General features: G+C 41.3%; 1 protein-coding gene across 3 annotated transcripts in view; it reads left to right on the top strand.

The window, feature by feature from the left end:
* TULP4 (TUB like protein 4) overlaps nucleotides 1–13532 on the top strand; it is a 168762-nt gene that overhangs the window by 92179 nt on the left and 63051 nt on the right. For all 3 annotated transcript variants that reach the window (XM_082855808.1, XM_082855807.1, XM_082855806.1), the window contains one exon: nucleotides 7218–7379. In XM_082855808.1, coding sequence (XP_082711934.1) covers nucleotides 7218–7379 — 162 coding nt within the window. The remainder of the gene's footprint in view (nucleotides 1–7217; nucleotides 7380–13532) is intronic.

Raw genomic sequence — 13532 nt, 5'->3', positions numbered from 1 at the left:
TTCTTTGTGTGCGTTTATTTATTTGGTAGGGTCGGTGTCATAATTTTGACTGACTCTGGTAAGGCCTTACCGGTTTCCTGTATTCCGCCGTGAGTGGAAAAAGGAAGAGGTGGCGCCTACGCTGTGACTACTAACTAACCTTGAAATTGAGCCACAGATGTGGAAACCTCCATGCCCATAAGAAGTTCACGTCACCTAGAAGGTGGACACTGTGGTCAAGAGCATGAGCTCTGGAGTCAGCGTCTCGGTCCGTCGCACTTCAGTAGGAGATACTTTACTTCCGTGCCTCAGTTTCCTCATCTGTACACAGGGAGTTTAATGGTGCCTGCCTCCACGGATCACTTGGGCGGATTACAGAAGATTCCATATGGAAGGGAGTTCCCTGGTAGCCCAGTGGTTAGGATTCCAGGCTTTTGCTACCGTGGCTCGGGTTCAGCCCCTGGTCAGGGAGCTGAGATCCTGCAAGTTGCGTGGCACAGCCCCCGCAAAAAACAGATTAAATGTGGAGAACGCTGTGCCACTGTCTGCACATGATGGTCGTCCCCACAAGTTGCGACGGTGCCTGAAGCACTCACGAGGTGCCAGCACCCATAGCCGCCGACCACGGGGCGCACCTGCCCTTAGGTCGTCGCCGTAGCATCATCACCAAAGACCAGCTTCAGGCCTTGAGGCAGCAACTCTTCTGCACTTGCCCATGAAGGTCTTTGAAGTGCCGCTGTTCTCCCATCCACCAGAGTGAAGCCTTTCCCTAGAAAGGCCCAGTGGTCACGTGAGACATGTCTTCAGACCTTGGCCGGCAAGAGGTCTTACAGAGTGTTACTCCTACAGAATGGCACTCAGTGCTGGCCTTTTCCAGGTGTCATCCCTCACCTCCACAGGAACCCTGTTGGGAAGATGTTGTTACTCTCAGTTAATGGAAGAAAAAACCCAGCTCAGGGAGGTTGAGTAACTCACCCAGGGAAGTTAGTTCATGGTTTGTAAAGCCAGAATTTGAACCCAGGTTTGAGTCTGAAACTCTGTCTTGTTCCCAGACAATAAACTGTTTTCTCTTCAGCAGAGGTGCATATACTCCTAGTACATCCAGAGAGCTCAGGCTTCACTGCCATTGGCGAGTCCGGCCCCCCCAGCCTGGTGGTGCTGCCACACTGTCTCCTGCTGACGGCAGCTTCTCTGAGGAGGGAGACATCTGTCACCTCCACGTCAGAGCCGTGTGGCCTCTGCCACCGCCATATACCCTCAGCCTTTCTTTTCATTGAGAGTTTGGCGAAAAAAAAAAGCACGTTAGAAACAAGAACGGATGAATTCAGACCTGGAAATGAATGAGCTTACATGGACCATAGAACATCTGGAAGCACCTAGAATCTCCCAAAAGCCTGTTCCTTTCAGGTTCGACCAGAGTAATCACTGTATCTAGTGATCTGATCCAGATCTTCATATAGCTTTGCTGTTTGCCACTCTGATTCTACAGACCTCAGAATCCATTGAGCAATTGTTATCGTTAAGCACTTGCATTTGGGGGAGATTTGGCCGCTTTTAATTGTGTTGGAGTCGCGTCCTGTATGAGAAGCGTCATGCACCGGTGAGGATGGCTCACTGGTGGAGGGAGTGGAGGGTCCGCGCACTGGGAGCGGTGTCTGGGGGCAGGAGGGACAGTTCTGTGCCTGGAGGAGGAGCGTCCTTGAAGTGATACTCTTTAGAAGAGGTGACAGGTGATCTTTGTTATATAGCAGGCCTTTCATTGTCGTGAGGTAATCAGACATTTGGCAGAAGCCAAGTGAAGCTTTAACACTCTTTTTTTCAGGAAATGATTATGAGTCCTTTATTTCCAAAATGAGTCTGGAACAGTGCTTGCATTATTTCACAGCATTGGTCACAGGCTGGCTGTGCCAGGCCCAGGCCTCGGACCGTCAGAGGAAAGGCTGTCTTGGGTGGCGGGCCGTCCAGTCTGCTCCTCAGCTTTGGTCAGTCATGTCGAGAGAGCCCTGAACGTGGGCCAGGAGTGCCACGGCCCCCCGCATCGGATAGGCCACAGCAGAGGGCTTTCTGCTTATTTCCTTAACACACTAGGGACTCAGTTCCCCTGGTTTTGTTTTTCCAATTTTGGTATAGTCTTATCACTCTATGCCAACCTAATTTAATAAACGCAATTAGATCATGTAAACATCCTCTGTTATCATTTTTTGTGACTGTAAGATGGGTGGTGCCTTGGAGAAGCATCTTGTCACTGGCTATACGTTTTCTCACTCTAGTGAGATGTTTTTCCTTTAGCACAAAGATAAATGAGTTAAAACCCATGTAAATAAGTAACATTATCTTTGCAAAATGAAATGACTTTTACAGTTTATTGCAGAATTAATGTGTTGTCTGTAAAAAAAAAAAAATCTTTTCAGTTCTTAAGAAAAACTAGATAACATAACTGGTTGAAACATAAGGTCAGAGAAACCAAGATTCTGAGTTGAAAAACAAACAGCTTTTTCCAGTACCTTCAGACCAGCTGTCGAGGAGCTGTCTCACACCCCCATGCCATTGTCATGAGGGGGACGTGCTGACCACTGATAACCTATAACCCCTGCTGGGAAAACAGCAAGAAGTTCATGTCCTTTTGGTGTTTGTTCATTTGTTTTATTACTACCTGAAGTGTGAAAAGTCCAGTAACGTTACAAATTTCAATGAAGGTGAACATTTCCAAGTATAAGCAACAGTGAAGATGATAGATAATCCATTTTTTTAAGTTAGAAAATATTTAAAAGGTAGTACAAACTGAAAAAGTAAATTAAGGCGATAGAAACAGGACCAAATATAACAATAATTAGAATAAATGTAAATGGACTGACTTCACCGGTCAAGATGATGCTTGACAGATTACGTTTTTAAAAACATAGCTATATGCTATTAGGAGCCACACCTAAAACTTAAGGACATATACAAGTTTAAAGTAAAAAGGTGGAAAAGATGTATTGAGCAAATATCCAGGAAAAAAGAAAGCTGGAGTAGCAACTGTTACTTTTGGATGAAATAGACTTAAAGATAGAAAGTAATGTTTCGTTTATAGAGTGCTACCACATAATGATAAAAGCTGTAGTTTACCAAGATGATATTTTAAATATGTGTGTACTTATTAATAATAGCGTCAAAATATATGAAGGAAATTGACAGAACTGAAAGTAAAAACTGATAAATTCATTGATATACTGAGAAGTTTCAACAACAAAAAAAATCAGCAAAGATATAGACGATCTGAGCAACACAGTTAACAAGCTTGACCTAATGGACACTTGTAGTTACTGAATCCACCAAGTAGAGAACATACATTTTTCTCAGACACACACAGAACGTTTACAAAAATTAATCATGTTCTGAGGTTTCGCAGACTTTTTCTGTGAAGGGGCAAGTTAGTACATATTTTAGGCTTTGTGGACGAGGAGTCAGAATTGAGGATATTATGTAAGTACTAACAAGAAAGAAAAGAAAACCAGAAAACTTTTTGTTGATAAAGTTAAAAAGTTTATTTATGGATGCTAAAATTTGAATTTTATATAATTTCACATACAACAAAGTATCATTCCTCTCGAAATTTTTTCCTAACCATTTAAAACCATAGTTTGTGGACTGTACAAAAATAGGCGGCAAATAGATTTGGCCCACTGGCCATAGTTTGCCAGCCTGTTTCAGGGCATTCATAAAACCTAAACAAATTTCCATCGGTAGCTCTCATGATTATGGACCATGATTTCTGAATGGGTTAGAAGTTAATAACAAAAACATAAATTTAAGAAATTGGTGGGAATTCCCTGGCGGTCCAGTGGTTAGGACTCGGCCCTTTCACTGCCGGGGCCCAGGTTCAGTCCCTGGTCACGGTACTAAGATCCCAGAAGCCATGCAGCGTGGCCAGAAAAAAAGAAAAGAAAGGAAATTGCTGACCAAATACCTGGACACTTGGTCATTTTTAAACGCATTGTTAACTAGGTCACGGCCATTTATAAAAGCTTAGATCTGAATGATAACGGACTGTCCACATATCAAAACTTGTGAGATAGGATTAAAGTGGTGGTATAAGAAAATAGATATCCTAGGGTCTTCCCTAGTGGCGCAGTGGTTAAGAATCCGTCTGCCAGTGCAGGGGACAAGGGTTCAAACCCTGCTCCGGGAAGATCCCACATGCCGCAGAGCAGCTAAGCCCGTGCACCACAACTGCTGAGCCTGAGCTCTAGAGCCCGCGAGCCACAACTACTGAGTCCACACGCCACAACTACTGAAGCCCACGCGCCTAGAGCCCGTGCTGTGCAACAAGAGAAGCCACCACAATGAGAAGCTCGTGCACCGCAACGAAGAGTAGCCCCTGCTCGCTGCAACTAGAGAAAGCCTGCGTGCAGCAACAAAGACCCCACACAGCCGAAGTTAAATAAATAAATAAATAAACTAATTTTTTTTAAAAGAGAATATATATCCTTAATTTATGTATATTAGAAAGGAATAAAACTCTGATCAAATGAACAGAGTAAATCCAGTAAAAGGAGAAAGAAAATATAATTTAAATAAAAGTAGAAATTAATGCAATAGCGAAAAAATCATACAATAGAGGAGATCAACAAATTCAAATATTTGTTCTTTGGAAAAAAATTAATGAAGTAGACAAACTGCTGGCAAGCCTTGAGTAAGAGAAGAAAGATGAAACCTAAAATAATTTTATGAATGAAAAGTTGAGCATAACTGTAGATAAGGTAGAGATTACAAGGTAGTCAAAGGTAAATAAAAGATGCCCAGGTATTTCAGTGGGGGAAGAGTCATCTTTTTTTTTTAATTGAGGTATAATTAACATATAACATACTGGTTTCAGGTGTACAACAGAATTTGTATCTACTGGGAAATGATCGCCACGATAAGTCTATTTGACATCCAAGGAATAGTCTTTTTGACAAATGGTGCAGAAGCAACTGAATATCTGCATTTAAAATTTAAAAAGTAGAACCTTGATTCTTACCATACACCCTGTGCAAAAATTAAATGAATCATAGACATTAATGTAAGAGCTGTACACTTCTTCTGGGAAGTTTGCGTTTGCCGCCTTGGGTTGGGTACAGATTTCTTGGATTGGATACAAAAAGCATGAAACGTAAGAGAAAGAACTTCATATTGGACTTCATCAAAATTTAAAACTTACTTTTTGAAAGATATCCTTAAGAAAATGAAAAGGCAAGTTACAGAATGGGAGAAATTATTTGCAGCACATATTCAGATAAAGGATAGTATCTAGAATTTTTACAACACAATAAGAAGGTCGAAAACTTCTATATATCTGTATACGTATGTGTATGTGTGTGTGTATTTACGTATATAATGAATAGGTGAACGTGAACAGATATACAAATAGATATATATGGCAAGGGATGTGAATAGAAAGGTTCCAAAAGAGGATGTGCATATGATCAATAAGCACATGAAATGATGCTCAGCATAATAGTCATTGGGGAAATGCAAATTAAAAGCACAGTGTCCTGCCACTACACACCTACTAGAATAGCTAAAATAAAAAAGACTGGCAACACCGAGTGCTGGTGAGGTGTGGACCTACTCACATATATTGCTGATGGGAATGTGAAATGGTTTAGCCACTTTGGAAAAGCTTGGTAATTTCTTATGCATTTAAACATACACTTACCGTATGACCCAGCAGTTAATTCCATTCCTAGGTATTTACTCAAGAAAAATGAAACCATGTGCCTACAGAAAGTCTTGCACGTGAATACTCATAGCAATTTTGTAATAAGCAAATACTGGAAACAACCCAAACGCCCAGCCCTTTGGGGAGATGAATAAATTGTGGTATATTTATGCCATGGAATATTACTCATCTATAAAAAGGAATGAACTACTGATGCACACAAGAAATCAGAATACTCTCAAAATTATTATACTGAGTAGAAGCAATCATGAAGAAAAGTGAACATACTGTGTGGTTCTATTCATGCGAAATTCCTAGAATAAGCAGCCAGTTACAGAAGTTAGGTCACTGGTTGCCTCAGACCCAGGGTGAGGGCAGGGAATTGACTGCCAAGGGGAACTTTATTTATTGCACATAAATTATAGCTCACTAAAGGTGATATTTAAAAGGATAATAAGTACTATTAACAACTACTTGCCAACAGTTTTGAGAACTTACATGAACTGGACAAATTCCTAAAAAAATATTTTAATAGAACTGACTCAAGAAGAAATAAAAAGAGAAGCTTGCCTGCTGCTAACACTATTAAATAAATTGAAGCAATGATTAAAAATCATCCCACAAAAAAGTGCAAAGCCAGATGGTTTCACAGGCATGTTCCACCAAACTTTGAGGCAACAGGTCGGCCCAGTTTATACAAATTCTTCCTGGCCATGGAAGAAAAGGGACTACCCTCTAACTCATTCTGAGAGGTCAGCATTAACCCTGATAAATTCAAGCAAAGACGTTATAAAAAATGAAATCACAAGTTTGCCTCACTCGTGAATACAGATGTGGAAATCCCAAACACGTAATCAACTTCAACTGTATGTGTAAAGGACAATACTTGACCTCGAAGTTGGGCTTCTTCTAGGTATGTAAGGATGGCATAAAACTGGGAAATCCATGGAAGTAATTTGCTGCAGTAATAGATTAAAAGGAAAAACATGTGGTCCTTTGAATAAATGCATTTGATAGAACTGAACACCCAAGTATAAGTAATGTGTTCCGGTTAGAGATTGTTTCTCATTTTGATTGCGGGAATGTTGTTAGCAAGACTGAGAAACGTATATAATCAGAAACTGAGAGCTTTACTATCTTGATAAGTGACCACGAGACACTGATGGAGAATCTGGTACTATAAGGGGCAGGCCGTAGAACAGTGTCTAAAAGCAAGGATGCTGGAGCCGCACAACCCTTGACCATTCTTCGCTCTGCCCCTCGCCAGCCCTGTGAGACCAAGGAGAAGTTACTTCTCTCCGCTGTGGGAGGTATTACCATGGGCTTAATGAATTACCATGTGTGACACACTTAGCAACTCCACGCTGGCATATGCTTTTCAAATAATGTGTTTTATGTGTTATTGTTAAAATACATGCAACAACATATTGTATTGTCTCTTTAAGGCCATCTCGATCTTAGCCAAAGGCTAAGGTAATGACTACGTCTAGTCTTTGATAAAAGTGCTTTCCCTTTCAGATTACACATTGACTCCTTTTATCTGTGTGTCCCAAAGGTGAGTGATTTCACGTGGAGCCACGATGGGACTCAAGCACTTATTTCCTATCGAGATGGGTTTGTCCTGGTTGGTTCTGTCAGTGGACAAAGACACTGGTCATCTGAGATCAACTTGGAAAGTCAAATCACATGTGGCATATGGACGCCCGATGACCAACAGGTAACGCCTCTTGAACATGATGTGTCATGTTAAAACGACGTGAGCTGAGGGGGAAAAGCGTTAAGTACTAATACGGGGGGGGGGGGGGCGTTGAGGAGAGCTGTCTCAAAGGCTGGTAAAGAATGACAAAGGGAAAGAACACTGAGCTTGTCCAGGTAAAAATTAACACCAAAATTTCATGTGTTAATAGATTGGAGAAATAACATTCCCCACCGATACTGTGAATACTGAGTTAACAGTTTAATTATAGAAAATACTCATACAAATTTACTTTAAAATCTGCATAAATAGCCAATTGATAAATGGATAATGGACATAAATCGTTCACAAAAGAAGTTCAACCAGTCAGTAGTCATGGTGGGAAAGTATGTACTCTCAGGGAAAAAATGGGAAATAGCATAGTGAGAGGGTATATTTTCACTTATTAACAAAGAAAATGATACCCATGATTTTATTTATCATTCATAACGGTTTAATCAAATAAGTATTTTCATTCATTGCTGGTAATAATATGCATTCGATCTTTGGGGTGGCAAAGATTTGATACAATTTTTAAGCAAGTCTAAAAAATTATCATCTGCTTTGACCTGGTGATATGCTTTAGGAATTTATCTAAAAGAGACAAAATGGGAAGAAAATAAGAGTTGTGGTCGTTAAAGCATTATTTATGATAGTAAAAATTTGGCAACAGCCTACTAGTACGAAAATAGAAGACTGGTTAAGTAAACTGTGGTATAACCACTTAAAGGATCATATAGTAGTCCAATAAATTAGAGATCGTGGTTATAAAGATGACGTAATAATCTGAAAGAGCTCTTATGATATAATGTTAAGGAGAAAAACCAGGATACGAAATGGTGTATGTGGTGTGATTACCACATCATAAAACAACTGAAGGAAACTACCCACATTGTCAAACTAACTGGAAGGAAATTAATCAAAATGCCGCATGTAGGTGGTTATTTTATGGTGAGCCTCTGGGTCATTTTTAAAACCTACTTTCAAGTTTTTCTTTAAGGTGCCTATTTTACGTTCATGATAAAATGATGTATAATAACCTAATAAAATTATATATTGATAATTCATTTTTTAATATAAGGGTTGACTAGTTAAAACCTTTGCAAATGTAAAATTTGTGTTTTCCAAGTACAGGAGAATCCCTAAAATGCCAGAACATTTTGTACTTGAGATTTCAGTTTAATTGTGGTAAAATCAAACAGTATAATATGAAACCATGACTTTTGGGGGAACCTTTTTTTTCTTTTTTTTAATGAATTGCTTCTTGTGACTTCTTTTTTTTTTTTTTTTTAATTTTTGAATTTCATTTTATTTATTTTTTTATACAGCAGGTTCTTATTAATCATCAATTTTATACACATCACTGTATACATGTCAATCCCAATCACCCAATTCAGCACACCACCACCACCACCCGACCCGTGGCTTACCCCCCTTGGTGTCCATACATTTGTTCTCTACATCTGTGTCTCAAATTCTGCACTGCAAACCAGTTCATCTGTACCATTTTTCTAGGTTCCACATACATGTGTTAATATACGATATTCGTTTTTCTCTCTCTGACTTTCTTCACTCTGTATGACAGTCTCTAGATCCATCCACGTCTCAACAAATGACTCAATTTCATTCTTTTTTATGGCTGAGTAATATTCCATTGTATATATGTACCACATCTTCTTTATCCATTCGTCTGTCGATGGGCATTTAGGTTGCTTCCATGACCTGGCTATTGTAAATAGTGCTGCAATGAACATTGGGGTGCATGTGTCTTTTTGAATTATGGTTTTCTCTGGGTATATGCCCAGTAGTGGGATTGCTGGGTCAGAGGGTAATTTTATTTTTAGTTTTTTAAGGAACCTCCATACTGTTCTCCATAGTGGCTGTATCAATTTACATTCCCACCAACAGTGCAAGAGGGTTCCCTTTTCTCCACACCCTCTCCAGCATTTGTTGTCTGTAGATTTCTGATCATGCCCATTCTAACTGGTGTGAGGTGATACCTCATTGTAGTTTTGTTTGTTTGTTTGTTTTTGCGGTACGCAGGCCTCTCACTGTTGTGGCCTCTCCCGTTGCGGAGCACAGGCTCCGGACGCGCAGGTTCAGCGGCCATGGCTCACAGGCCTAGCCGCTCCGCAGCATGTGGGATCCTCCTGGACCGCGGCACGAACCCATGTCCCCTGCATCGGCAGGCGGACTCTCAACCACCGCGCCACCAGGGAAGCCCCTCATTGTAGTTTTGATTTGCATTTCTCTAATAATTAGTGATGTTGAGCAGTTTTTCACGTGCTTCTTGGCCATCTGTATGCCTTCTTTTGAGAAATGTCTATTTAGGTCTTCTGCCCATTTTCGGATTGGGTTGTTTCTTTAATATTGAGCTGCATGAGCTGTTTATATATTTTGGAGATTAATCCCTTGTCCATTGATTTGTTTGCAAATATTTTCTCCCATTCTGAGGGTTGCCTTTTCATCTTGTTTATGGTTCCCTTTGCTGTGCAAAAGCTTTTAAGTTTCATAAGGTCCCATTTGTTTATTTTTTTTTTATTTCCATTACTCTAGGAGGTGGGTCAAAAAAGATCTTGCTGTCATTTATGTCAAAGAGTGTTCTTTCTATCTTTTCCTCTAAGAGTTTTATAGTGTCTGGTCTTAACATTTAGGTCTCGAATCCATTTTGAGTTTATTTTTGTGTATGGTGTTAGGGAGTGTTCTAATTTCATGCTTTTACATGTAGCTGTCCAGTTTTCCCAGCACCACTTATTGAAGAGACTGTCTTTTCTCCATTGTATATCTTTGCCTCCTTTGTCATAGATTAGTTGACCATAGGTGCGTGGATTTATCTCTGGGCTTTCTATCTTGTTCCATTGATCTATGTTTCTGTTTTTGTACCAGTACCATATTGTCTTGATTACTGTAGCTTTGTAGTATAGTCTGAAGTCAGGGAGTCTGATTCCTCCAGCTCCATGTTTTTCCCTCAAGACTGTTTGGCTATTCGGGGTCTTTTTTGTCTCCACACAAATTTTAAGATTTTTTGTTCTAGTTCTGTAAAAAATGCCATTGGTAATTTGATGGGGATTGCATTGAATCTGTAGATTGCTTTGGGTAGCATAGTCATTTTCACAATATTGATTCTTCCAATCCAAGAACATGGTATATCTCTCCATCTGTTGGTATCATCTTTAATTTCTTTCATCAGTGTCTTATAGTTTTCTGCATACAGGTATTTTGTCTCCCCCCAGGGTTACTCTTATAAAAAAAATTAGGTCTTTTTTACATGGCTCATGAATGAAAATGTTTTCTGAAGGAACAGAGCAAATTATGAGAGAAGAAGAGGAAGACCTTTTTTTTTTTTTTTTTTTTTGCGCTACGCGGGCCTCTCACTGTTGTGGCCTCTCCCGTTGCTGAGCACAGGCTCCGGACGCGCAGGCTCAGTGGCCATGGCTCACAGGCCCAGCCGCTCCGCGTCATGTGGGATCTTCCTGGACCGGGGCACGAACCCGTGTCCCCTGCATCGGCAGGCAGACTCTCAACCACTGCGCCACCAGGGAAGCCCAGGAAGACATTTTTAATTAAGATGTATTATTTGCATGACAAAGTATATACTGCAAAATCCATATGAACTGTAAAAGGCAGAGCGAAAAGAGTGACACAAAGTACATGATAATCTCTTGAGTAGGCAACAGTACTTATTGTGAAGAGATAATGAGTTCTAAATGCTTGTACTAGAGTATGCTGTCATCCAGAACAATCTACTGCCAACTGAAGTGTCCTGGTGATGGAGCAGGAAGGGTCCCAGAGGTTTGTATGAAACATCTTTCAAGTTTTTCTCAAAGGAGAAGTGACAAGACTCTTTCGAAAAATTAAACTTGTATGTGTCAGTTGGTCCTGCTCCTGACACCAGTGCTTTTCTCAGTTCATCAACATATTTCTCTTTTTCCATTGCCATGTCATCAGCTTCTTGGGAAATCTCTGATTCACAAACTGTCCCAGTCCATGCTGACTGACCATCAGTAAGTGTAATAACAAAACCAGATCCTAGTGTTTTTTCCCAAGCAACTTGTAGAAAATGAATTATATCAGGTTCAGAAGCAAGATAGATTCTGTTTACTTTTCTCTCCATTTCTGATCACCTGCTAGTGTTGGAAAGTCTCCTGCAGAGGCAGGGCGTGGCTGTGTCTTACCGTGAGGACAAGGACACTGGCAGCAGAAGTTCTGGGAAGTACTCCTTGGCATGAGACCTCCCAGAGTCTGCCATTAGCCCCACCAAATAGCCCAGGTAGGCTCCAGTGTTGGGTCGCCCCAGGCCAAACAACCAACCTTGTGACTTCTTATCACTGTATATTTCATGTTTCCATTTTATTTTCAAGTAAAAATGCTCAGTATTTTTTTCTCTTCTCAAAATTAGTATTATGAGAATTACAGAGAGGTAGTAGTCCCAACTCTTGAGTCTCTTCCCTCCCCATCCCCCAAAGGCATCTGCGTACCCAGTAGCAGATGTGTGTTTCTGTGTGGAGCACTTGGACTTATTTATTACAGCATTTCATTTTCGTAGGTTTTACTGCCCCTGCAGTCTGCTCAGAGATGCGTGCCGTGGCCCAGTGAGTGACCTTGCACACACACTCAACCTCTCCCTGCTTCAGTTTCCTCCTCTGTGACAAGGGGTGTGAATTATTTCCTGCCTAATTCCCAGGGCTTTTATAATGATCAGATGAGGGAACAGATGCGAAAGCAGTTAAGAATATGTCAGAGGAAGTGTCGGCTTCACATTCTTCCCTCACCTGGAGTGATGGAACCGTGAGGCTCATGTCACCGTCCCCTCTGAGCTGTGCTGGCCAGTGTCCCCAGCAGACTGCACACCTGGAGTGTGACAGGCATGGGACCCAGAGAGGCTGGGGACACACTGTGTGAGATGCAGCACCTGCCTTTGAGGGGGCCTTGGGCCACTGGAGGAGGCAGGCCCACAAGCGCCTTGTGCTGCGTCCAACATGGTTGCCCGGGTGGCAGACAGCATGGTGTCGAGCGGGGGATGGAAGCAAGGTGGGCTGCAGCTTCGACTGGGTTCCCTAGGCCTGTCGGCAGGACCCCAAAGCAGCTTTGCAGATGGTTGGGCTCCTGGCCCACACCTCTGTCTGGATGGCTGTTTTTATGGTTCTGTACTGAGGGCCAGCAGGTGGGATTTCATTTGAGGAAAGAGCTCCATTGCCTCTATAAAAAGGATTGCAGACCTTGGAGGAATTTTACACAGGGAAGAGGTGTGTGGGACGCTCTATGGGTCGTGTTTGAACTGAGACATTCCTCCCTCCGTCTCTGTCATTCTTTCGTATCTTTTGCTTAGTTTGAAAATTATTGATGAGAAAAGAGTGTGAAGACAGTATAATGTTTGTAGTTAATGCCCTGAGCTCTGACATTGGGACAGTCTCAGGTGTGGGCTGCAAGAAGCCGGCTACATCTCTTTTCTTCTCCTTGAGAACCTTCTGCCCTTGATGTAGAGTAAAACAGCCTCCAGGGCGCCTCCTCACATCTTGAGACGGTTCTGATCGTAATGGGATTTTAGGCTGCTTCCTGTTAACTCTTCAAAATGTAAGCAGTACAGTTTTACAAGCAGTGAGTTTGAAATCTAGCCATTTTCCTGTTTGTCATATATTTTCCTCATTTTTTCTGGGGGGTCTGGGTGAACACTGTGCCTCTTCAGACATGAACATTTACAAATATGCATCCAGCTCACTTTGAGTCTTAGCTGAGTATCAGTTCACTGTCAGAGCCTTTCAGCTGGCTGTGGAGAACTCGAGACGTGTTTCCGTTAAGTGTCCATCATCGGATGAATGGATAAAGAAGATGTGGCACATATAAACAATGGAATATTACTCAGCCATAAAAAGAAATGAAATGGAGCTATTTGTAATGAGGTGGATAGACCTAGAGTCTGTCATACAGAGTGAAGTAGGTCAGAAAGAGAAAACAAATACCATATGCTAATACATATATATGGAATTTAAGAAAAAGAAATGTCATGAAGAACCTAGGGTAAGACAGGAATAAAGACGCAGACCTACTAGAGAATGGACTTGAGGATATGGGGAGGGGGAAGGGTGAGCTGTGACAAAGCGAGAGAGAGGCATGGACATATATCCACTACCAAAA

Source organism: Leucopleurus acutus (genome assembly GCF_964270905.1).
Source record: "Leucopleurus acutus genome assembly, chromosome: 15".
Lineage (NCBI taxonomy): Eukaryota > Metazoa > Chordata > Mammalia > Artiodactyla > Delphinidae > Leucopleurus > Leucopleurus acutus.
This window is presented reverse-complemented; position numbering and strand designations above follow the sequence as displayed.